Source organism: Pinus tabuliformis, chromosome 9 (genome assembly GCF_031772625.1).
Source record: "Pinus tabuliformis cultivar Carrire ecotype Pingquan chromosome 9, CPIR1, whole genome shotgun sequence".
Taxonomy (NCBI): Eukaryota; Viridiplantae; Streptophyta; class Pinopsida; order Pinales; family Pinaceae; genus Pinus; species Pinus tabuliformis.
Window position 1 is genome coordinate 420,187,754 of NC_142307.1, and position 27,671 is coordinate 420,215,424.

General features: G+C 39.7%; 1 protein-coding gene across 3 annotated transcripts in view; it reads right to left on the reverse strand.

The window, feature by feature from the left end:
• The window catches only part of LOC149148927 (uncharacterized), a 243,127-nt gene that overhangs the window by 40,608 nt on the left and 174,848 nt on the right, over positions 1-27,671 (reverse strand). The window contains exon 3 of one of the 3 annotated variants that reach the window (XM_089443799.1): positions 12,904-13,164. The exons of the other annotated variants lie outside the window; for them this stretch is intronic. Coding sequence (XP_089299925.1) covers positions 12,950-13,164 — 215 coding nt within the window. The 3' untranslated portion in view covers positions 12,904-12,949. Of the gene's footprint in view, positions 1-12,903; positions 13,165-27,671 lie in introns of those variants that run through there. 3 annotated transcript variants of the gene reach the window in all.

Genomic DNA, 27,671 nt, shown 5'->3' on the forward strand with positions numbered 1-27,671 from the left:
GTGTATATGAATGTAATGGTAGTCCAACGGCCCTTAGATTATAATCTACTCCTTGGACGTGACTATATTTATTGCATTGGAGCCATTGTCTCCTCACTCTTTCAAGTAATGTGTTTTCCGCATGAAGGTAGAGTGGTCCAGCTCGTAGACCAGCGTTCGTTCCCCGGCTCGCACATGTCAAATAGTCAAATACCATCCCTAAATGGTCTTTTCATGCAAGGAATGTCTCATCAATCTCCAGTCCGTCCACCTGAAGAATGCGAGTAATTCGGGGGGTCGTGACTGAAACCCAGGGGGCATGCACCCTGGTCTCCTTCGGCAGGAAAACTCTAGGTATAAGGTGGGTTTCTGCGAAGGATATATGACTAGTCCGACACCTGTCCGTATAGGAAAATGGGATTAGACCGGATAAGATACCTCCATTAGAAGGTATCCCTTTCCTGATAGAACAAATGTTTTGTTTGCAAATTGAGGGGTAACTTGTAAAAGGTACGCCTTTCCTGACAAAGCAAATGTTTTGTTTGCAAATTGAGGGGTAACCTCGAAACTCTACTTCACTATACCTAGGGGCATGCAAACCTTTTTGCATGCAAGTGAAGAGCGACCATTTATTTTCTTAGTTTGTAGATTCTCAAACCCTTTAAACTCATAGGATTGGTCGTTCCTGACTTACATAAAGAAAGGATACGGAGCAAAGCTTTGAAAGGTGCAAGCTCCATAAAAATGGAATCTATCGATGAGATGTCCTTATTATACGACTGGCACGAGCAGTTTTTATGTGAAGTTCAAGCTCGTTAAAAATTAAACCTAAGCAATAAGCAAATGTTTTCCCCAGAGTTTAAGCTCATTAAAAAATGAACCAATTTTCGGTAAATAACCATTGTGAATGCATTATTATCAGCTTTTGAGCCTTGGTCGTGTTCTCATCATCACCTCCACTCTGTTTTAGCCGATCATTCACCTCCATTTGATTGTTTACCCCTTTTGAGGAACAGCTACGAAGAGTGATTCTGTTAGCCATCCTTGTGACACTGCCGTGGTTGGAAATTCCAAACCTTACCTGGAATCAGCTGCTACCTGGAATTATCACTCATTCCTCAAAAAACGAGTCTCCTTTAAGCTCTTTTCGTCTGACTCGTAAAATATGAAAATATTACCGAGCAGTTGGCCTCTCCAGCTTGTTAAAGCTACTGGGAGTGCTACCCCTCCTCTAGAGTTTAATCTTTTTGGACCTGAGGGATTATTACACAAAAAGATCGAGCGCTTGTTTTGTTCGGCTCGTTAAAATTATCGAAAATTCATCCCTTTCGTATTATTTTATACTTTTTCAGACTTAAGGGATTATATGACGAAAAAGGATTATTGGAGTTTCCCTTATGTCCATTTTTAGACTCTCTAAAATTGAAAAAGGACCGAGTTATCTTTGTCTTTAAACTCGTTAAAACCAATAGCAACAAACTTGTTTATATAGACACGAATGAGTTTCATTGTCGCTAGGCTCGTTAAAACATAGTGACGGGTTTGCCCGAAGGGCAAATTATAGAACAAGCATTTGTTATCCTCATCAAGCTTGATAAAAATAAAGAGGTTCTGGTCAGCAATGACTGGGGAAAAATTGGGAAGAAAACTTGAAGAAACTTTATTGATAGCGAGTTGCTCTTAAACATGAAACTTTCACTCCATGTCTGAGTCGGGTTGGGTTATTCCGTTCACCGGTCATATTACCGTTGGTCCACCGTTCCATCCATCTTTGGGGTTAACGCTACCAATCCATTTCAAGTGTCGCCGATATGTTCAAGAGAAGTCGATCAGAAAATTCACCAACCCATTTTGTGTCTCATCTGCTGCAACACCTTTACGCTTCATTCTTTCATGACCGCCACCCTAAACCCTGTACCATCAGATCGTTTTCACCTCCAAAAGTCATTTGCTTCGTTCCCTGTCGTAGATGTGGGATTCATTAAGGCCCTCCTATGACGGTTCACTTCTTGTCGACATCAGCTCATTATCGAAGAAGTTGACCTAGAAACAACCCTCTCAGTACTTTGAAGCTTGCATGCCTCAATGGCAAGTTTCTCACTTTCAGCGACAGGTTTACATCAATGGCTTTCGACCGAGAGATTTTGCGTGGTGTTCGACGCCAAGTCCCATTTTCACACCGTGCAAATTGTACTGTCGTACCTTGAGGGTCATCATCATTATCGGTGATTCCTCTCGCGCCTGTTAACAACTTACATCATTGGCTGGTAATCAGGCGATGTCTTTCCATGTTCGACTCCAGAACATTTTTTCACATGGATCGACTTGTACTTCGGGCGAAGATTTGACGACTTTGAAGACCCCTGATCTAGTTTCATCCATCCGGGCTGCAATATATTCAAGAAAATAAAGACATCAAATGTACATCATCACTGCACAGATGATGATCCGAATCAAAGGATGATGGCTCTATCAGAATCATCAGTTTGCCACACAGACGGTTCTCTCTCCTATCTACATGAAAATGAATTTATAAAGCTGAGCATGGGAATGCCTGCCTCAGGTAGATCATGAAAATGTTATGAAGATAATGTATTGTATTGTATCTTATTACAAGTCGCCTTCTAGCTTGAAAAACCTCGGATCCTCATGATAAATCATTTCACTCAACATCAAAAGATTAACGACCTCATGCTTTAGGGGGCAACTGTTATAGACATTTCTGGGCACTGCAACCCCAATCATATATGTCCATAAACCAAGGGATTCTGAGTCCCTAAAAGTGTTGTTTCATGCCCTAAAGGAACAAGGTCAGCTGATTACATCATCTCCCAGAAGTTCTCCACAGGAAACTGCTCAAAACTAGTCAAAAATGGACCATACAAGTTGCTCAGTGCTAAGGGTGCGATGCATCTCACCTGCCCGGTGTAAAAGGTGCGATGCATACTGGAAAGCCCTTTTGTAGGGTGCGATGGGCGAGAATGGACAAATGGCAAAGACAATTTGCGAGGTGGATGATCATGGAATCTTCCAGAAACTTCTCCTGTGACACTTGCCTTTTTGAATTCGCCCAGGGATGAGTAAGAGATCATCAATCTCCAGGTGGAATCAAGAACTATCAGAGAGAAGACACTAATCAAAATCCCAAACGCTGACTCACCTCCCTGCAATCATCTATATATGGATCCCTCATCCTAAAGATCCAGAGGCTGGAATTTTGTATCTTGTAAGGAAGTGTTGTTGGCTTCCTGGTGGAACATCATACTGTTGGGTGATCTAAGCTTTTCATGAGGTGAAGAAGGGCTTTCATGCTGGGAGGATGACGTTGGGTCAGATCAATGGGTTGTAATCCTCTCTTCTAATCCTTATATCAATAAAGCTATTCAAGTTTTCCTCCACATTCTTGTATGTTTGATAGTATATGCATTTGTGTGGTCAATATATATCTGGTCCTATATTGCTTATGATTGTAGATCTCTGTACTTTGAAGGTATTATGCTGCTTTGACTTTACAGGTACTCTTTGAAGCGGAGCGGTCAAGGGAGAAGCAGCAAAGACCTGTCGGTGAGGAGAAGGAACAAGCAAAGAACCAAGTGAAAGATAGAGGTTGGTACTCTTTCATCCTCTCCTATCTACTTCTCATAAAGGAAAATGAAAGTAACTTTAATCTGTTTGTTTCTAAGATAGCTACCCGTTTTAGTGGGACTAGCAGCTTTGCATAGATATTAGATTTCCCAATAACAAAAAGGTGGACAAGAGAGAAATTCGGGTCTGCGTGGCCTTGTGTAGCCCTGCGTCAACCTCTCTAGCTTTGCGCTGCCACTGCTAGATCTCTCTCTGTTTTCTCTTCTGAGCATTCTCCGACCATGAAATATTTCCCTTTGGATACTATCCCTTCCCCTCACTGCAAAATATCACTATCGAAAATCTCTTCAGCAGCTGCTTTGCTTCAGAAAATCGAACTTCTGATCTCCCCTCTGTGTGTGTTCTCGAAGTAGCCCTCAAGCCTCTTCTTATATCTTTTTGTTGGACAACCAACAACCCAGATTAACTTCTAATCAATGGCTTAGATCATTTTTGCTTGATCCTCGTCTTCTTCTAGAAGTTTCGCCCACGATTAGATTAATACCCATTAATTATTCTAATTTCCTAAGTTTAGAGTTAGGGTCCCATTGAAAATAATTAATTATTTTAATAAAACTGTCTCTGGGTGGAATTTCATAAAACAGTTTCTGGGTATTGGAGAATGCATGTGTTTAAGACTCCCTGCAAATTTTGAGACTTAGAGAACATCTGATGCTACCAGAAATCAACATCTCGTCCAAGCTCAGATTATGATGCAGATGTTCTACCACATGACCCTTAAGGGCCATTGTTGGGAAGATCAGTGGGAAATAGGATGGGTTGAGTAATATCTCCACTATATCACCTATTGCTTGATATGGGGTTATAGTAGTAGCTCCCCCATAAGATTCTGGGTTGAGTAGTAGCTCCCTGATGTGGTTCTCGATTGAGATATACTCCCTGATGATATGCTCTCCGATGATGATGCGAGTTGTATATATGACTCCCCACTGATATTCCCGGGCACTAGTCCACTGAAAGAGATTCTGGGTAGTAGCCCAATGGACAGAGATTATGATTGGTAGCTTGATGGACAAAGGGTGGTAGATTGAGCTCCCCTCCAATGTCAAAATTCTTCTTCTCTTAGATTCGAGAATATTCAGCATATGAGCAGAGACAATCAAGAGATAAGCAGGAATAAGCAAGAGATGAATCAAGATGAACATTGATGATTCAAGATGGGACATATGATGTCAGACATTGACAGGTGGAATTCTCCCTAGTTGAGAGGGAGTGTTAAAATATGCAATTGCGGTCAAATTCCACTTTGGATAGCTCACCTGATGGAGATAATGATTGCATTGAATTCCTTTTTTCGAGAGGAAAAAATCGACCTAAAGATCACTCAAATCGGATAAGGGAAAGTGTAATTATGAAGAAAAGCCCACATGTGCATATTTGATAAGGTCGGCCCTAAAGCAAAGTGGAACACCTTGAAAGGCTATAAATACAAGTGCCCTCTACCTCATTTAGACACAATATTAAGATCCTCTTCTGTCTTGTTTTTTTTTTCTTTTTTTGGCTTTCACAGGTCTGAGCATCGTTCGCGGAGGATCAAGCTCGCTCCGCAGAGGATCAGGCTCGCTTTGAGGTGAAATTGCAAGGTTTGAAGCTCGCATCTCTGATTTAGGGTTTTTGGGCCCCACTGGCAGGCACAAAACAAGAAGGATTCGGCTGCAGTCGCACACACAAAAGCTCATTCGTGCAATTGGAGCCTTCCAGTCGCATAGACATCCCTTCATCCATGCGATTGGGGGCTTAGGGTTTCCACAGTGCATATTTGACCCCATTCGCTCGCATGCCAGGCTGAAGGGAGCGATTGAGAAAGCTATAGTCGCTCACATGACACATCCTACATGCGACCAAGACCTACAAGATGAAATCTCTGTCTTCCAAAGATTTTTCTCAGTGACCGCAAGGTTTGGCAGTTGACTACAGACAGTGACAGTTCATTACAGTCTTCAAAACCAGAGTTTTGAGTATATACATTGCCAGGTTCATTTCATGGATGTTGTAGTTATTTTGATGGTTAGTTGCATAGATGAAGATATGGATCATTGTACTCTCTTTTACTGAATCATTTGATGACAATCTAAGAAGAAGAATTTGCAAGGGTTTTTCCCATAGTGGGTTTCACCCTGGTCTCAGACCAATCCTGGTGTCTCTATGTGTGAATGCTTTTTCTTTATGTTCAACTATGATGATGATGACATTTTTCTTTCTACATAGTTGCATATGTTAAATAATGTTATGATCTTATGGGGTGAACTAAATGTGTTTTTGAAGAAATGCAATTATCGCCACCTTTGACACCTCATCACCCTTGGACATGCCGTATGGATTACTTTCATTAGATGAAATCATCCCTAAAGAGCGTATGGATCACATGTGTGTGCTAATTGAGGCATATTTCATAAAGTTAATGGGTTGGCTTGTAACCCAAGCATATTTTAGCATCAAACTTGTTGTAGGGGCTTTCATTAGGCTAATTATTAGTCCTACTCCTCACATAAATAGAGGAGAATTTCATTGTGTTAGATCATCATCACTTGTGACATATTTCGACCCTCTTAAAGATTTCGACCTTCTTGGATTCTTGTGGAGATGTGACCTTGTGGTGTATTTTGGGATATTGGAGCTATTTATTGGCATTAGAGATATTACTTTGGATCAATAAAGTATTTTTCATGCATTTTATCTTGTAAGCAAGCCTTGTATATGATAAATGGTTGTTCTTGTGTCTAATGTATGAAATGAATTGTTATCTAGCGTTTTCTATTTTACCATTTATTATTGAAGATCAATTGCATATAATCTAGATAATGACAATGTGTGCATTATTGATGTGTAAGATGTGAATGAAAATCCCTTTGGCATATCTTTGGAATAGCTCTCCCAAGTGACCTTGATCCCTCACAAAAGAAATAGCTAGGTTTTTGAGCTAGGGCTTCAAATATCCCTTACTCCTTAACATGGCAGCTATTTGTTCACTCCCATAGACTCCATCATCCCAAGGATTAGGCACTAGCCTTGTCACTTGGTTGATCACCCACAAATTTAACCTTAAACTCATTTTCTCTCTCCTTTTTTTGATTTCACCCTTTTGCAATGTTCGAAATTGGAATTTACAAAAAATAACCGAGATATGTACTAGGAAGAAAGAACAATAGATATATTTCAAACATGCACATAAAAAAACACAAGAAACTGAGTCATTTTATTAATACAAAAAATATGAGTACATAAATGGCAAGGAATGATAGAACCTGGTCCTGCTATGCAAGCTAGGCAAACCCTAGGTGAGACCTCACTAATCCAATTGCATGAAATGGCTCCCACAAACGGGAAACATTTTAGGGGCTAATATTTGCAGGTGGGCTAATTTTCTATATTTTTTCAAAAAAAAAAGATTCACCAATTTCTTTTTTTCCTAAGAATGATTCGCCTAAACTTTATATCATAAAATTATTATACCTTAAAAATCCTCAAAGTTTTATAGAGACTATATAAAATCATGAGTAATTTGAATATTTTTACAAACATATCGCTAAACATTTTATAGTTTGCATGTTAAGGACTAGTAAGATTTGCCAAGGTATCAAAACTTTAAGATAAATTTCCATCCTTAAAATTATCCCTACCCACAAAATCTGCGCACTGTTGAAAAAATATGTTAATTGTTGCTACGAGGAAATTGAAATTTTGACCTCAATAACGCCTGGAGAGATCTGAAATTGCAGCTGCGGATTCCTCTCCTGTAACCCAAAAATACCCAGAAAAGGTTTGGCCTAACTCCAAGCAAAAGTTGAACCCACAATGTGATGCAAACTGTGCAGCTAACCAACAATATGCCCTACTATAAGAATGTATGATTTTGGCCCAAATGTTACTTGAAAAATTCTATAAAATTAGCTATAGGCTCCGTACACCTAAACACACAAAACCCTAAAAACATTTGGGCTAATTACAATTGACCCAAAATGCCCAAAATAAAGCAAATTTTCAAGCTACACAGTTTTGCGCCAAACACCAACAAAAAAAACTTAATACCAGCACCAAACACCAACAAAAAAAAACTTTGTACTCCAACCCCTATGTAGTCTCTATAAGAGAAAATCTAGCCCAACCAAAAGATACCAGAACAACTCTAAAAGATGGTGCCAAACTCCTCCAAACAGTAGAAAATCTCCTACAAATACCTAGAACCTGTAATAGAAAGACGTTGCTCCAGAGTTGGACTCATACTCCTAAGATCTGATAGATCTGTAAATTATTTGTATAGATCTGTTATTTACTTGTGTAGATCTGAAATTTTATAACATAATTTTGAATTTTAACACTTGGTTTTTTGGGATTTTCTCTATTTTTGTACATATTGGGTATTGAGTTTTTCTCTTTTCACTTGTGCAAGAATAGATCTGAGAAATCAGCCAAGGAAATCTTCAGATTTAAGCCAGATCTAGACCCTGGAGGGCAAGATCTGAGTTCAAATATTGTTTGCAGGAATAGATCTGAGAAATCAACCAAGAAAATCTTCAGATCTGAGATTTTTTCAAGGAGATCTGGGGGTTTTGAGACAGATCTAGGCCCTAGAGGGCAAGATCTTGTCCCAAATATCTTTGCAGGGCCAACCATTAAAGTTTTGCAATAAATCTGAAGATCTGAAACAAAAATGTTTTTTCAGAACAAGGGTTTCAAGTTTTGGGGTTCCTAAGTCCAGATCTGCCTTCTCCTAGCCCAACACTAGCCCTATTGGGCCTAGTGCTAGTGCTCATTGGCCCTAGATTCCCCTTGCTCCATTTTTTATCTGAATATTTAAATTTTTTGAAGTTGATGATTGGTGATTTTACAGAAAAATTGGTAAAAAATTATGTTTCAGGTATTGAATTTTTTTTGGCAACTTGGGATAGTGATCTTCAAGGCCTAGGGCCTAAGGGTTTGATCTCTAAACCCTCTTTTTCCTCACTGTTTGATACAACATTCATATACCTTTCTAATACTGGTGAAAAATGCATCTAAGTGGTTTGAAATTAACTAAAAAAATTGCGAAATACATTAATAAGTCATTTATGTTTGATGAGTATCAAAAATTTGGCCTAAATCTACATTTTGGGTGACTGTTATCTTTGAATAATTCTATTTTTGAAGTTTGAAATATAACAATGGAAAAATTTCATGTCGGTTAGCCTGAAATCAGTGCCCAAGTTGTCTAATACAAAAAAGAATTAATTTCTTGAGTTAGGCATCCACCATTAGGCTTATTTCATGTTTTAATTGCTGGGTGTAATAAGTATCAGATCTAATTCTGGAAATCACATCATGACAGGCTGAAAGGTTTTGATAATTCATGTGGGCAAGTTTGGAAACTTTTCGGTAATTCTTGTCATAAAAATAGTATTGATAGCTTAATGTTTTCATTGTCATATTGTTGCTGTCATAAAGTTTTTCGTACTGCTGTCCTAAAAACCAATCTTTGAAAATTAAGTACTCTATCATGGAATTGTGATAAATTGCATATCTTTTGTTTCATAAAATGAGTATTTTTTGAGCATCTGATATTACTTTGTGAAGGCGCTTTTGTTCTCTTTGAACTATAATTGCATTTGAAAAAATCCAGAAGATTTGAAGTAAGCTTGTGGTCTAATTGTGATATTGCCAAGAAGTTTATCTTTCAATCTTTGTCTAGTGAAACGGAGATTCATTTTGACAATTAAGGACTTTGATATATAACTCTGAAGCAGATCGTGGCATAAACACTTTTCATCCTTAAATCTAACTTCCTCCCATCTTCTAATCATCTCGTGCATTTGCATATTAAGTTAGTTCTACATCATTAAAATTTACTTCCAAGCATAAGCTTGGTCGATAGAGAGATAGGTACCCATCCATCTTTGCTTGAAAAACTTGCTTTTAATAGTACTTAAAACGATGACCTTGCAGTCCTAAGAGCCACAACTCTCTGCAGTGCTGGAGGCACTGGGTATGTTAGATTTTCAGGAGAGGTATCGTTAATCACACCTTAGTGTGCTTCACCTTATCTTCTCTCTGCCAATTACTACGAAATCAGACTTAATATAGAAAGGACCGAATGGTTAAAACTTAGATAGGCATTGAACTAAAATTAACCAAGATTCTTGCATCTCATATTAGCTTTAGAATCTACACTTAATATAAAATAGTCATTCATCCAGCAACAATTGCAAATCAATTATTTGGTCCTAAATTTCCTAGCAAGATAGTTGACTCCATAAGGCACTGGCATGAATTGCTTAAAATCTAATCAAATCCTATAAATCTTGCTAAATCTAAAGCAAGTACTTGGTCGCTTCACTGTGTCTCCCGAACTAGTTGGTTTCCAACTAGTTCTCCTTCATTCCATTTTCATAGGGTCTACCCCCCTAGGTTGTTGTAGGGAGACAACGCAAACAAAGAGATTGGTGATCAAGGTGACAACCCTCGATTTGAGTTGTTGTCGCGGTGCCTAGAAATTCTATGTGACAACAGAGTGATTTTTTTTTTTGTGAAGAAAAGAAAAGAAGTCTACTGGGGAGTGTTTTTTTTTTTGCGAAAGCATGCTCCCAAACAAGAGTGATTTAGGAATGCACTTCCTGGGTTGCTCCCGAAGCGCTTTCGTTCATAGTGTGCTTCAGGAGCGACTCTCGGGGTGGGGGGGGTGCACCGCCTCGCAGCCCTAGGCTAGGCCAAGGGCCAAATTCAACTAGGGCTTTCCTCAAACCAATGTTGGAGCTAATTTGGCTTGTTTCCGCCCTGTTTGACCTTGCTAACCCAAAATATAGCCTTTCCCTTGGTGGTAATTTCCTAACTAGGGCTAATGTCATCAATCCTAGTAAATTTAGGTCTCCTAAAACCCTAGTTCAACAAAAAAGCTTCAACTTAGGGCTAATAGAAGGTTTTATATTCCATTTATTGACCATAGCTTCTAAAGAAAAGCTTTTCTTTGTGCTTCTATGCCTAGATGTACTACTGTTCAATTACATCTTGAAACCCTAGGCTCCAAAGGTTATTTCCTAAGCTTCTTCATATGTATGTTGTTCCTTTATACAAAGAATTGTGTGTGGTTCCAAGTGAGCAATACCTTGTTCAAGCCTCCTTTACATCACCTTGATCCTATTGACTTAGAATACCCTTAGGTGATATATACTGGGAAGCCTCTTGTGTGGTGAAATTCCACTAAAGAGCATGAGGTGGAGTGCTAAGGTGGTAGTGGCAACCACCTCATAGTTGTTACTTAGTTTAGTTCTTGCCTTGTGAGGCCCGCTAGATTTTGAGGCAACAGTAACGAAAGTGCCTTCATAAGTTGGAATAGTTGCATAGGATAGATCAATTTGCGAAGAGCCCCTAAGTTATTAACCCACTTCCTAGACACACAACATTCCCCAAGAATCCAACACATATATCATAACAACATCCAATCAAACTGAGATGTCAAAATACACAATGAATCTAAACTGCAAGTCTTTAATTAGGCCAAATACCTTGATATCTCTGGAGTCCATGGTGCACACATTTCTTTATGGCCAAGTAGTTGTAAGACCTAATTGTTTCATCATTTTTAATGACATGACAATGGTTGTTCCCCTTTTATCTAACATCCAGTGACTCAATAACACATCATTAACTTGAAATGAAATGTGAAAGGGGCTTCGACCATTGTTCCTCGCCCTTGGTTCATGTTAACAATACTATGGGACATACTCAGCAAGGGCTTCACTAACTAGTAACTTCACTTAATCACAAAGTCTTCTTAGCCATTTTACCTTAGTGATGGGATCTTTAAAAGTTCAATCAATGGGACCAAAACACATGAGTTTTGTGAAGCATGATTCTAGATCATTATTCACATCATTACATGTACCTTTTACAATACCTGATGTTGAGATTCATAAATATTTCTACTTGGTTGTGTATCCTCTGGGAAAACTTGTGATTATTGCTTTTGCACACTTGTTTGTTGCTGGGAAGTGTTGGATCCTTGACTTATCCCTTTGTTGAAACCAAAGAAACATATTCAAGGTAGCTACGTATCACAAACCAATAAAAAATGTGTTGTTCTCGTGCATGATGCTAAAATCAAGCCAACATATTCTCAATTCTAAAGCTGTGACTCAGCAGAGTAATCCTAAATAAAATCCGATTGCACTAAGGTGCTAGTTATTTGAAACCCAAATAATAGCAGCATTCCACAACAGCTAGCAAAAATATGGTTTATGATTATAAGAAAGAACCAATTACAATACTTGTCTCGATTATAGTTGGAGGTGTTTAACTACTTTCGTCACTGCTCGAAGCACAAAGAGGAATGTGAAGTCTTTATCACTCACTCAGGATAATCCAATACCTGTTCATAAATAGTTTGTACGCATTTATGCTAGTGCATAGATTTCAAGTGCAGTAAATCAGTAACCCAAATAAAAAAGTAAGCCTGAAAAAGATGATGTGTAATATATTTACAGATCTGCATGGACAGAAAGATGGATATATGCATTAAATTTTAAAGGATATTATTGACAGTGCCTACCAGAACCTTTCCCCTCACCGACTACATATTCTGCTGCGAAGTGAACTGAAATAGAAGAGCGGCAACCTTGATATAAGCTTGTAGAAAACTCACCTCTCTGAAGGCGAATCTCCGGGCACATATATAAGCATATATATCAAAAGCCAATAAATAGCATATAAGCAATTATCTACCAAGAGTAAGACTCCAATTCGCTGACTTTCGCTGTAGACCAGAAGCATGAAGCCTTATACATGATCCATCATGACACCAACTAAGAAAAAGGTTTCATATTCTAATGGATTTCATGCAGTGATATATAATCAGCTTTGAGATAATGCTCATTGTATATAGAGTCCCATATTCGCCAGGATGAAGGACTAATATAGTCCATGGGGTGTTATGGATTTAGTTGAAGATTTGTAAAATTCATTTTAGCCACAAAAATAAGATAAAAAAGCAATTTTACTAATTAAAAGAACAGTAATGTTACAAAATTGGTAAGGTACATTGCACAAACTACAAGCTTGCACATTTTATCATATTTAGTTACCTCTTGACATATCCGGTTATCACTGGACATCTCACTCTCTGATCACTTGAATGATTCAGGAAACTCATGAGCAGGACAATCACACACTACAATTTCAAAGATGGCACATACCATTGTCATGCCAAAATAGAACAATAATACCAAAGCTTTGCCTAAATACATCAACCAATACAAAACAAGTTATTAAACAGAAAAGTTTAAATAACAATAGGACAACATGTGTTTATGAAGTTAACCATGATAAAACACCACGAAAGGATATCATGGAGATGGAACTACAATGATCGATAATACAAAATGCACAAATCTACCATGCATATCCACAAATGCTTGAGAATAAAGCAAAAGGTCTTAAGAATATCGATTACATCTTTTATACATGGGAGAATGTATAAAAGGAGAAAAAACGGGAACCCAGCCATCAAATTCTTTATGTTGTGAGGTTGACAGTTTAGTGAGTTGCTATTGTTGTTCTTTTCGTACAGGGATCCTGCCAAAATATTATATTATAAACAATTTTAAAAATTTATTGGAAAACCCTTTTAAAAATACACTCCTTAAAAATGATCTTTAAATCAAACTATATAGAAAAAGAAATGTTGCACTGGATGTGGGAACTGGGAAATGAGTTTTTCGGACCGCTCGAGAGCACTCAAAACTATATATATATATATATATATATATATATATATAAATTTACTATATTAATTATATTTAGAATGTTAATTATTAAGTTTAGATCTTAGTTATCCAATTGAAAAAGGAATATTTCATTTAATTTTTTTAATTTGGCAGATTTTAATGGTTAAGAGCTAAGTCACATGACACGAGGAAAGGAGACACGGAGGACACGTAAATACGAGTATTCGACACGAGACGCAATGACCTTGGAAATAGGATACGAGGGACACGTTATATATATATATATATATATATATATATATATATATACTGAAATATAGTGCTTGATCCATATATATATGAATCATGATGATATCTATTTAGTATTTAGTATACACTATTTACTATTTAGCAATTTACTAGTTAGTTTATTAATTTTACTACATCAATGATGTTCACAATTCAATGTTCATTGCTCATTGTTCATGTTATAATTTTTGTTATCAACTTCAAACAAGTTTGATCATGTTCAAACTTCACATAAATTTATGAACTATAAATTTATATGTGTTCAAACTTCATTGTTGACCAGAGCGTTAACAGAACTTTCCCTCCCTTTAGAACTCGAATGTGTAGTGAGCAATGAGCACATGACGGGGAGCTGGGATTTTTATTTCAAAACACGATCTATACGTGGTCACTCGTGTATAATTAAGTTAAGTTTCGTAGGCTATAACACAACTTATAAGAAATTTAAGTGCTCCAAACTCTCGGCAAAGCATGCGAACGCTCGTCTCCTACATCTCCAGGTCCAGGTCGATGTGAAGTTGTGAGCATTGCGCTCGAATCTGATGGAATTCCTCACACTGCACAACAAATTGGATTCCAGCGACGAGCAGACTCAACTTCAGTGGCGAACAATGACAAGAAAAACCCAAAAATAAATCATGTTACAGGTTTTAAATGTCACTTTTCATGGGACACGTGTCCTGAGAACCAAAAATGTTAGTGCACATTTTTGACACGTCCAAAACACATGTCTCGATTGGAGGGCACGAAGAAAAACGTTTTCGACAAGTTTTAAGGCGATTTTCATGTCCGACACGTGAAATACAAGACACGAGACCATGAGGGACGTGTCCTGTGACTTAGGTTAAGAGCATGTGTTTTTTCCGAAGAGATCATGGTTTCAAAAAAGGAAGGTAGAGTATAGCAGTGAAATTGTTGTGGAAATAGGTACTTTGTCCTATAAACAAAAAGGTCTTATACACCAATTTAGTATCTAACTTGACCATGACCTTAAAATTAGATAATAATAATAATAATTTGATTTATATAACATATGACCCTCTTAAACAACCGGAACATCTTGCTAATTATTATCTTATATAGTTAACAACACTCTTCCCTAGCGTCAATTGCTCAAACACATCGATTTGATCCAGCACTTCCAACTACAACTTTTGGTTAACTATTCTAATTATCCATAGATCGAATAGAAAAAACTCATCAGTATATCCATCTCTTGGAATATGCTAGATTTTGTAGTGTTGTACATTATTAAGAGTAAGCAGTGAAGAGAGAAACAGAACAAAGAAGAACATAAGAAAAACAGATGAGATGATATAACAAGTTGTTTAGAGTCACGCATGGTATTATCTAGATTTTTTTATTTATTTCAGGGCCTAGCTACAACCTAGCATTTTGGAATGATTGCTATTATTCCCGGTATTTGGAGAAAAGAATACCCAAATTAGACGGTAGAACTAGAACGATACACGCAAACAAGGAAGTAATGTAAAATATTTCAAGTATTATTAATAAGGACATTACGTTAGACAGTGTCCAAAGAAGAAGAAGCCAAGGGCTAGGTAACAAAAGAAAAATGCAGGAGTGCAGACACTATCACTGAAATGGATGAGTTGGAGTCCAAGCTTGAGAACACGTTCTCCATGGTTTTTAAACTTTCAACCAATACCATGTCCAATGTTGGATGACATGTGGACATTGGTGCTTCACAACATATGACTTATGACAAGAATATCTTCAACAGGTTTTAAGAGCAAAAGGGAGGATTGTCCATGCAGTTGGGTTACTGGTGCCACTTATTTCGTGAAAAGATTGGCTCCCCTCTCTTCATGGACCCCTGTAGATAATGTTATTGAGTTGCATGATGTTTTATTTGTACTTGGTTTGACAAAGAACCTTTTTTTAGTTTCTTGCATGATAGATCTACATTGCGTGGCCAAGTTTGATACTCAGAACGTACAATGATTGAACCAATGGTGTGCCCAAACAGGTTTGAGTTGGTGGTCTTTATAGACTGCAAGCAAATCTAGATTTGGGTGAAGAGAACCAAGGGAAGGATGGCTTCTTAGCCTCCACGTTAATTTGTTGGAAGTTGAGATGGCTTAATTACATAGATATTACAGGATGCACTGGAGCACATAGCAACAACTAAAACTTCAATCACGGCAAGTATCCCCCCTAAGAGATTTGTTGTTGGCTCAGTGGGGCTTGACCTAGGTTCGGAAGTGATTTAGCCAAGCAAATCCCGGTAGTACTGGCCCTTACGACAACAGTCCGCGGAGCGCGGACTGAAGTGTCACCCAAAGTAGTATGGGAGGGTGCTAGAACCAGGTTTCTGCACCCTGGAGATGTCTGATATGTGGTGATTGGTACGTGATCCAACCTCCGCACTTACTGCGCTATGCCCACCTGCGGGCACCCTGCGCCCTGTGATACTGTCTTCGCGTGGTTCCAGCCGCAGGGCGATTCGTATTATTTACCCAAGTCTTCATTAATTAGTCTCCGTTAGCTGATTACTTAGATTAAATTCACATATAAGCATTCATGCGAGTATTAATTAAGTGCGCGCAGTAAATAAACAGAGCAGTGTTGCGGGGGAGCGCTCTCCCACCCCCCTGATCCCACTCCCAATCCACGGTCCGGGCGGGAGCGACTCGGGAGCAGGTTGGGAGTGCGCTCCCTAAAAAAAATTTCACTCCCAGCCTTTTCGGGAGCGTTTTGCCTTTTTTGCAACTTTTTTTTTGAAGTGATGTTCGAAATGCAATTTTTTTGAAATAAACAAATAATTTTTGACGGGGGTAGCTTAATGATAAAGTCTAGGCCCTAGTATTGATATGTTATTCATGGTAATGTTAAATTCTTAAAGTAAAAGGATGAAAATGAAGATTAAGGAGAATGATTCAGGATGTTTGAGAGTGGTTCCGGCCTCATTGGATTTCATATGGAGAAAATAGAATTTTAGATTTCATTCAAAGTCCAGCAGACTTATCAGTTTTTCAGGATTTTAGGATTGGGGGATTGCAATGTTTCCATTGAATTTTGTCATGTATTAGGGTGTGGAACTCGTATTTAATCAAGAGCACCAATCCCTCAATGTACCTTGATGTTAGTGACACTGGTTGTTGAACTCCTCTATCATGACCCTCTTAAAAATGTACGCATCACTCAAACAAAATCGTGACTTGACATGCTATGCTTGTTCTATCTTATGTTAATGCTTAGAGCATGATATTAATGACAAAGATCCCTATACAGGTGCAGAGGTAATGACAAAGATACCTCTGGATATTAATGCTTAGTGGGTGATATTAATGATAATAGATTTACTTCTATTTTCTAGTTTCTAGTAGCTTTTATAACTATTGACTCTTTCATATCTATTATGATATTTTTTTAAACAATATATGACAATTTAAGTTTGAAGTTGGAAATTATAACTCATTAGTAATGAATTATGACTATGATGCTTCATGAAAGTTGAAAGTTGTTTCATTTCATTTCATTTTATAACATTTCATTTCATGTTAGATATTATTTGTTGTAATGGTTACACTTAGCTTACAACTTTGGTGATCAATGATGATAAATGTTATATATTGAATTTTGAAAGCTTAAAACTTTAAGATTGATGAATCATGAGACTCAATATGTTGTATGTTACTATGTTACTAACTTGTGGACGTGGTTGATGAAGATTATAACTTCTAGATGATAGTTGTTATATGGTTCAATCTATGTTTTTTTTTTACGTTTTTTTATATCTAATTCATTATTCTACATGTTTTTGTTGACATATATGTATCAAAATATAAAAAATATAATATATATATATATATATATATATTATATAAAAAACGCTACGGGATTAGCTCCCAAACAGGGAGCTTCTGAAAATGTCGCTCCCGCTCCCGCTTTTGCTCCCACTCCCAAGTAACAATGAAACAAAGTAAAAGTAATGAATAACATCAACATAAAGATTCCAAAATAGATGCACAAAATAAACTTCTCTTTATTATCTTTCAATCCCAAGTACAGACCCGACTCAGCCCTGCGCATTCAGCTACGGACTCTACTAGGCCTTTGCGCTCTCAGCTGCAGAGCCTCTTCCTCCCACTACTACCCTGTACACTTTAGATTCCACTCTAAGCTCTAACCATGCCTTCGCTATTCTATCTATCATTCGCTAAGCTTAGCTTTACACTTGGAGCCTCGCTCTATTTATACAATCCCATGGTCCACGGACCATGAGTAGGCCGACACAACTTTACATTAAATTACAATATTTTAGGGCGGACAACCCTATGACTCATCCTAGACTTTGCGTTCTGCGCTCGTACTTCGCGGAGTCTTACAATACAATTGACCAAAACTCGGGCTTTGAGCCCCAAAAACTGCTGCGGGGATCCCATGCCCAACATGCCCCCAACACAATCATCATGTCTCATCTTGAATCACTCTGCTGGTGCGACGATCTTTGCATGGAGCCCCTCCAACTGTGCCTGTGCTGCGCGAAGGTCCGTAGCGCGCGATTCTGTCGTCTGCTGGCTCTGCTCCATTTCTGCTTTTGAATCGACTGTGTCCGACTCAAGTCTCTTCTTTGGTACTGACTTCTAGTGCTTGTGTTTATAGTCCCATGCCCCTGTCTGGCTCCTTGGGTCGCGAAGACTGTGCTTCGGTTAGTTAGTCAGATAGCCGGCCCACCCGTGTAGGGCTTCAGTCAATTGCCATTTACTTTCATTGGGAAGGGTTCTCCATTAAGTTTGACTAGCTGGACCGCGCCTCCGTCTGTGACCTCGTTTACCACATATGGTCCCAACCAGTGCATTATGATTTTTTCGAGAAATTTTTCAAACTTCTTGTCATACAGTAGCACTAAATCGTTTACCTTGAAGGTGTGCAACTTGATATGGTGGTTGTGCCAGGTTTTCTCACGCTGCTTTTGTACCTGCTGGTGAAATCCGGCTAGGAATAATTCTTCCTTGAGTTCTTCTAATTGTGCGAGCCTTTCTTCCAGAGCTTCGCGGTCCGTCATGCCTGTGAGCGCTGCTATTCACAAACTAGGTACGATGTATTCCATCAGCATGACTGCTTCCGTACCATAGACCAACCAGAATGGTGTCTGTCCCATCAATTTCTTGCACGTTGTCATGTACGCCCATAACACAATGGGTACGCGCAAGTCCCAGTCGTCCCGCTGCGCGTTACATATTTTGGTCAACACAGTCTCTAGTATTTTATTGAATGCTTCTACTGTTCCATTAGCCTGTGGGTGGTATGGTGTACTTTTCTGGTGATAAACCTAGAATTCTTCTGTGAGCGCGTTGATGGTTTCATTCAAGAAATGTGTTCCGCGATCGCTCATTAAGATTTTCGGGTAGCCAAATCGTGTTAGCACGTTTTTGAACAAAAATTTGGCAGTCGTGGCAGCCATGCAGTCCTTGACCGGTTGTGCTTTTGCCCATCGTGTCAGGTACTCCGTCACGGTGATGATGTAGCGCGCACCCGTCTTTCCCTGAGGTTTGATTGGGCCCACAAAGTCAATTTCCCATTTCTCAAATGGTTGCAGTGTCATTTGGGGATTTAGTGGCATCTCGTCCCTTCATGATGGTTTTCCCATCCTTTGACATATATCGCAGGCCTTACAATGCGCTTTCGAATCCTGGTGCAGGGTCGGCCACCATAACCCTGCGCAAAGAATATTTTGTGCAATCGCGCGTCCTGCATAGTGTCCTCCTGCAGCACCCCCATGTGCTTCCGCAAGGATCTGACCTCACTCAAATTCAGGTACGTATCTTCACAATATCTCATCGTTGCCCATCTTGTAGAGGTGCCCCGTGATGACAGAAAAGTCCACCGCGCGCACCACCAATTCCTTCTTCTGTTGGATTGAGTACTCCTTCGGCGCAGTCCCTATTGTTAGAAAATGGATTATATCTTCGAAGTGTCCGTCTGCGACGCGTACTGCAAAGAGTTGTGCATCAGGTAGTCCCTCCTCCAAATTTGTTGGTTCCTCGCCCGTCTCAATTCATGACAAGTGGTCTGGTCCTGCGTTTAAGTGTCCCAACTTGACTATGACCTCAAAATCATATTCTTGAAACAGTAAGAGCCATCTGCATATGCGCCCCCCCCCCCCCCCCCCCCAACACAGGCTTGTTCACCAAGTATTTCAATGCGGAATGGTTGGTATACATCTTGAAATGTCCTCCAAGTAAATAGTGTCGGTATTTCTGGAGCGCATACACCATTGCCAACCCCTCGCGTTCAGTGGTAGAGTAGTTCTTTTCTGCTTTGGACAATCTTCGACTCGCAAACACGATTGGGTGATCCACACCCTCCGCGCCCTCCTGTGTGAGTACGGCTCCCAACACGATACACGATGCATCAACATGTACATGAAATTCCACATCCCATTTCAGGAAGACCAAAATTGGCACGGAGGCCAATTTCCCCTTTAGGACATCCAAACTCTTCATGCAATCATCATTCCAGTAATATGTCACATCTTTTTTCAATAGCTTTTCCATCGGCGCGATTATTTGGGCATAACTCTTGATAAACTTCCTATAGTAGCCAGTGTGCCCCAAAGTAGCGCGTAACTATTTGACACTGCGCAGTGCTTCCAGATTCAGAATAACAACAATCTTCGCAGGGTCCACCATCAGGCCTTGCTTGCAGACCACATGGCCTAGCAGGTTGCCAAAGGGAACGAGGAAGGTGCACTTTTTAAGGTTCAGCGCAATCTGGTGTCGACAACAAGTATCCAACATCAACCATAAGCTTGCTACATGGTGCTTAACTAATCCAAAGATAGTCCAATCATCCAGATAGACCTCCAAGAACTTGTGGATGTATTCTTTGAACGTCGCCACCACTATGTGCAAGAATATCACTGGCGCGTTCTTCAATCCAAAGGGCATAATGGTGTACTGAAAGAAACCCCATTTTGTTGCGAAAGGTTGTTTTGCTCCTATCTTCCGGCACGATCTTAATCTGATGGTACCTTGAGAAGCCATCCGTAAAGGAGTAAGCTTCCTAACCACCAACATTTTTCAATACTTCATCTGTGAATGGTGTCGGGAATGGATCGTGAACATAGGCGTCGTTGAGCTTCCTGAGGTCCACACATATTGTTATTTCTCCTGCACTACCATAGGACTCACCCAATCAAATTCTTCCACTGGTTTGATAATTCTGGCTGTGAGCATTTTATCTAATTTGTTGCGAACCTTTTATTTATACTTGGGGTTCAAGCGGTAAGGCTGCTGCTTAAGTGGCTTCGCGTCCGGTTTCAGAGTGATCTTCATCATCCCTAACTTGCCAATGATCCCTTATAAGTCCGTGATTTTGGTCGGGAACAAGACTTGGTATTCACGGAGTAACTCAGCAACCTTATCTACTGTAGCATCGTCTCAATATTCCCCAAGAGTCGCATACTTCGGCTCCGCTTCTATGCCAATGTTTACCTGCTTTGTTTTTAGTGGCGCGGTGATGTCGGTGTCTTCAAGTGGTGGTTCGCGAACTTCGCGCGAGCCTTCTGTTTCTGCAATGTTAATGTTCCATGGGTCCTCATCATCTTCCTCAACATTCACGTTATAACACTCCAGTGCACTACTTAACTGCATCGCCCATTTTGGCTGAAGCACTTCCATTGGCTCCTGTGGTATTTTAAAGACCAACGATCTTCAAATGTGAATGTTAACAAGAAACCCTCGCGCAACACATCCCATTCGCCCGTACCATGGCGGAGCTCTGTCTCCGTATACCAATTCATGGGTATGACGTCCAAGGTATGGTAGAATAGGTGCACCCATTCAGGTTGTGGTTCTTCCCCGTAGACCTTGGTCCATTTCGTGAGGTGCGTGCGTGGGTCATCTCGTCCATCATATTTTTCTTCTAACCGTAGTTGCGGTTTCCCAAATCGTAGGCGCATCATCCTTCTACATCCGTGTCGGTCCTCAAAGTTTCCTTGATGTGTACCCCACCATCATGCGGGTGTTGCGTTTTCAAATTTGCTCCGGAATTCTTCCACCGCTGTCAATCCATCATATGTCGGCAGCTCTCTTGCTTCCGTTGTCACGTAGCGCAGTGATCTAACCATCATGTTGCAATTCAGCGTTGTCACTTCGTGCAACCGATTCTGCCATCGCTCTACTTCCTCGTCTGAATCCGAAGTGCAAGAGCTTTCGCGCTCCCACGAGATCCTCCCATCTGCAGTCGGATTCACCCAATCCTAGTCTCGTGCAGTTATCTTGTAAATACAATCAAGATCATCATCGTTTTCATCATCGCGCACTGGTTCAGTGTAGTGCGCTCCTTCGGCTGGGTCCAGTGGGACTACTACACGTAGTGACTTTTTCTCGAAGATCATTTTGCGCTTCTTCAGATTGATGACTCTATTCATATCGATGGCCCAGTCTATTCCTAACAACGCGAGATAGGGATTGTTGTCATCGACAATCTCTATTACTTCAAAATCCGCCTGCGTGCTCGCACCTTCAATATCAACTGTTACCCCTTGCAACCTCCCCATGGGCAAAATCTTCTGTTGGTTCGCCATTCGTAATTGAATAGGGGACCACTGTAACGTGAGCCTGCCCATGCGTTCCCATGTTTGCTTCGGTAATACATTCACGTTCGAACCCAGATCTAGGATTACCTGATCCATTTCATATTCCCCAATCTATGTAGTCAACCTCATTTCCCTTCCAATGCGTAATGCATGCTTCCCCAATTTTCAGACGATGCGCGGTTCCCCTAACCTCGCGCACCTGGTGATCAATTCCTATAGTCCTTTAACTGCCTTGTTGTCGCGTAGCAGTTTCATGCACGTCTCCAGAGAGGTAGTGAGCATTGAAGGATCCATTCTTGGCTCTGGTTGATCCTTGCTACCTGAAGTGGAGGCCTCTGCAAAGCTCTTCTTAGCTTCCATGAATGTCTCCTTTGTGCGTTCTAAGTCAAACTCCAGTTCCTTTGTAGGAGCCTTGCGAACCCATGTACTTTCCTCTAGCTGTTTCCTCGTATCTTCTCCTATGACTGTACCACTTCTGAGCATCATGTTTACATTCGGGTCTTCTTTGCGCGGCTCAAACCTCATCATTTTTTAACTTTCAACCAATACCATGTCCAATGTTGGATGACATGTGGACATTGGTGCTTCACAACATATGACTTACGACAAGAATATCGTCAACAGGTTTTAAGAGCAAAAGGGAGGATTGTTCATGCAGTTGGGTGACTGGCGCCACTTATTTCGTGAAAAGATTGGCTTCCCTCTCTTCATGGATCCCTGTAGATAATGTTATTGTTTTGCATGTTGTTTTATTTGTCCTTGGTTTGACAAAGAACCTTTTTTTAGTTTCTTGCATGATAGATCTACATTGCGTGGCCGAGTTTGATACTTAGAGGGTACAAAGATTGAACCAATGGTGTGCCCAAACAGGTTCGAGTTGGTGGTCTTTATAGACTGCAAGCAAATCTAGATTTGGGTGAAGAGAACCAACCGAAGGATGGATCCTTAGCCTCCACCTTAATTTGTTGGAAGTTGAGATGGATTAATTACATAGATATTACAAGATGCGCTGGAGCACGTACCAGCAACTAAAACTTCAATCAGGTGAAGTATTCCCCCAAGAGATTTGCGAACAATGTTGCATTGACTTCTTCCATTGCAAGGCCTTCTAATTTTGCAACATAGGTGTGGAGTGATGCCATGATGGAGGATCAGTTATGATTCCAAGTGTACAACAAATTTGAATTTGCAAGATGCATGCATAGCATGAACACATAGAGAGAAACACTTTTATTGCAAAGGAGTGTTAGCTTTTGGCTACCCAAAAAGTGTATCTACCTAGTTAGGGGATCATGTCATGCAATATGAAGGGTTTGTGGTCCCTGTTACCCACCAAAATGGGTAACCCCATAGGAGAAAACTTTTTCTCCTATCCTGGATAGCCATCTAAACAATAGCCCTACACATTTGCTTATTGATGATGATGTGTGAATTACTCTGTCGTTTGCACCAGCCATCCAACTCTCACCATTCGACATTCCTCTTGGATGAAGGTGGGTTGGCACTCGATAAGTACTTTGATCATTTTTCAATTGAGTGTTTTTACTTAATGTTTTGGGCATTTACTATGGATAAAAGGGTGATCTGCATGATTGACCAATCTAGAATAAAAACTTGTTCTCTCACCTTACTAAGGGGTTAATCTTTAGCCCTACTCCACTAGGACCTCCCCCAATACCTTAGGGTTATAAGAGGGGCACTACTTGAAAGACCAGGATCAAAATAACATGTCCATTCTCCCCCACCATACTTAACATTTTCCATGTCACACTATTATCCTTTGATATCATCTCCATTCTTCAAGTTAACTATCATTGGTTCATTAAGATTTGGCACTCTCTTGTCCACATCCTTGACTAGAGCCAAAAAATATCGCCCTGAAGGTTGATGCAGCTTAAAGAATGAAAAAGGGTAATATGGCCACATTGAAAGAAAAGAAGTAGTTAAAATGCAAAAGATGGTTGGGACATAAATTAGCACATGGCAAAAATCCTTACATGAGCTCTACCCTCCTCATCAGCTATCACCCAATTCTTGGGCACCAGTCGTGTTGACCACTGGAGTGGCACCTAATGATTATATGAAGACTCCATGCCCAACGATGATCCGAAGGACAATTATACCAACAGATATCATTAGTCAACAAAATTTTTAAACTCTACTTCTATTTCTCATCATCTTTCTTGTACCCAGATTCCACACCCTGCGGGGAATTATAATAAGTGATACTACTAATGATGAGTTTTGAGCCTATAACGGATCTAGGATGTTGGAACTCTATCAACAAATGAGTACACCTTGGAGTGTTTTTTTTATTTGGTAATTATCTCTTCTGTTTTAGAGGCGGATAATTTTCTATGTTTTTTCACCCACTTTTTACCCCAAAGCCGGGGTGACGGTTTGAACGTTGAGCCCCTAACACATCTTAGTGTCTAGAGTCGATGTATATTACCATACTAGAGAACACAAAAAATATTGTGGAATTTGGTTAGGTCTAGGTAGTCATTTTTTAATTTTTTAGATTCCCCGCACTGTCGGCTAGAGCCCTAGATGCAAATGAGGGCTATTTAACATTGAGCCGTATGCAGTGGTCCAGGGCTACGCGCACTTGGGTTTTAAGCCCTCATTTTGTGCCAACAATCATATGTTGCAGGAAGCTATCAACTAGGGGCTACAAGACCAAAAATTTGGAGTCTAGGTGCAAAAATTATGTTGGAGTATTAAAGTTTGTTTCGGATACCAAATTTGGAAAAATTGGCTAGAATAAATTAAACTAGGTTTAGCAGCATCTATAAAAGGAAAACAAAACGACGCAAGGAGATGTCCCCATGCAAAACGATGAGTTGTTGCTGCGATTGGAATATAGAAGTGCAAGAGAACAAAGAGATGTGACGAGCTGAATATCAGAAAGAACGAGAGTAGATCTGAAAGCAAGCTGAAGTTTAATCTGCTAGTTAAAGGCTAATTTTATAGACAAGTTGATATATGAAGTGGTCGTGAGTTTAAAGGATCGCAGATCCAAAGCAGTAGAAGCTAAATTACATAAAAGAAACTGTAACCAAGAGCAGATATGAGAAAGAGAAGCAGAGATGGTGAGGAACATTAATTGAATCAAGGAATAGAGAAAGAAAGGTTGTCGCAGAGGATGGTGTGGAACATTTGAGAATCAAACAATTGGTTCAACAATATTTTAATTGAAATGACCCTCAATCTAAGCTTGAAAATGAGATGAAAAAGGGATTTGAGTGGCTAGAGCAGGTTGGTGCCTATAAATCATGGGATTGGAGTCTCTTTCAGGTTGATGCCTATAAAAATCGAGTAGTTAGTGCCTCCAACAAATGGGTTCTTTCAAAGAAAAGGGGGTCATAGCTTCCTGTAGATTGGTGCCTACATAATTTGATGTAATTTGGAGTTGGTGCTTAAATTTACATCATATTAAAAAGGAATTTTTGACTTTCTCCTGTATGGATTTCCACGTAAGCTTCTAGTGTTCAAGCTTTATGTGATTGGTCTACTGTTGTCTTGCTTAATGTGTTTATCTGGATAATTAATAGTTAAAAGCGTTAAAATATTGATTTACCCAGGCCCCCCCTCATTATTTTCCTGGTTTCAAGGTACCGTGGTTAGTCGGGATGGATTTTCCCCAAATGGGGCACCATTATTGAATCAATCAAATTATGCAACCTGGAAGGTAAGAATGAAGTTTCATCTAATGGCTCTTACCTTGGATGTATGGCAATATACAGTGGAAGGAAGGAAGAAGAACAAGTATAATACACAAGTTATGAAGGCAATCCTGAGTGGGCTTTCCAAATCAGATTTTGGTAAGGTAATTAGTTGTGAAACTGCAAAAGACATTCTAGATAAGCTGCAACGTATCTATGAAGGAGATGACCTGCAAATTGCCTATGAAACAAATAAGTTTGACGACCGTGACTACTCAACTGATGACTCAAATAAGAACTAAGCCTAGAAGAAAGGAGACTGCAAAAGAGATCATGCAAATTCAAATTGGTCACAATGATTCTAATTGTTCAAAGCCCTATACAAACAGTGGTGAAGATGAAGGAGTGAATCTACAGGTAAGCTACTATTCTATTGTAATTGTAGAAAAATAGTCCATCTTTCTTCTAGATGTTTATATGGAAATTTTTTAAAGTAGTAGTGATAAAGAAGAACATAAAGCTGAGAGAAAACCTTATGATCTCAATAAGAAAAGCCTTTACTCCTTGTTGACTACTACGTCTCAACGACCAATAGCAGTACACCCCTTTTTTTCGCAGAAGGGATAGCACTTTATCGATGTGTCCGTGTCATCTAGCTATCATCATTAGCCTGACTTCCAAGATGTTATGTAAACCCTTTCTGCATGTGTATAATGTAAATAATCTCAGCAGACCCGTGTCATGTGTGCAACGACCTAAGTAAACCTACTTTTCTAGTGACGATCTCCATTCTGGGACGTTTTTTTTCTCACCGATCCATTCTCAAATGGTCGATAGAGTTTTCCTCCAGTCTTACCCCAAAGCTAGAATGGATTTTGTCGCTAGGATCTTAGGCGAATCCTATTGTTCTAGATCGAGTCTATGTAAAAGTAATTTGGGAATGATCCTAACTATTTGGTTAGGTTATTTTATTACAAATTGTTTGGTCTGCTGGATTATTTTTGTATCGTAGAAATGGGTAGTTTGTGAGGGTCTATTACAAATGGGTTTTCCCCCTTATGATGTAAAAAATATGAAAATCATGATGTAAAGTGTTTTAAGGGTTGGAAAAATAATTTATCCCCTCATAGGTTAATTAATTTAAATTCTCCAAAGGCAAAATTCGTCGGTCCTTAAAAATTAAATTTTAAAATATTCCGGGACTAAGGTAAATTTTAAACCTTTGATCTTTGGGGGTTAAGTCAAAGTCAAAATTATTTTTCAACTATTCCAACAGATGGGAAGGGCGGAGGTTTCGATCACGGGTCTGGATGGTGCCAGGCCCTGACTGAACAGTTATTGGGCTTTCAACGGGGGCGACGACTGGTGGAGGTAAGCAACGTCGCGCTGAATGCACTGTTCTCAGTTTGGGAGGAACGGGCAGCTGTAGGTGTCAGTTTTATGGTTTGGGCGGTCAGCTGGTAAAAGGGTAAAACCCTCTTGACATTTGCGCTGGCGGTAAACCCGTTTCACGTTTTTTATTCTATCCTCCGTCTTTGTAACCATGGTAAACCCCAATGAACTAGTTGATCTGGACCCAGTTGTGGAAGACATTCTGTCAGTATGGGGTAAAGACCCGACGGAAAAAAACATTGAAAGGTACTTTGGAGGGTTTGATTCTTGCAGATCTGGAGTTATCTCTCCAGAAACGCACAAAATTCATCAATCTTTCGTTCAGCTGACACAAAGACATGAAGAGAACCCTTTCCTTCATCAAGATTTCCTCGGCGCACAGTATCCAGCCAACCCAGATGAGGGTTCCTTGCATTCAAGCCCCTGTCATTCGATCCAGGG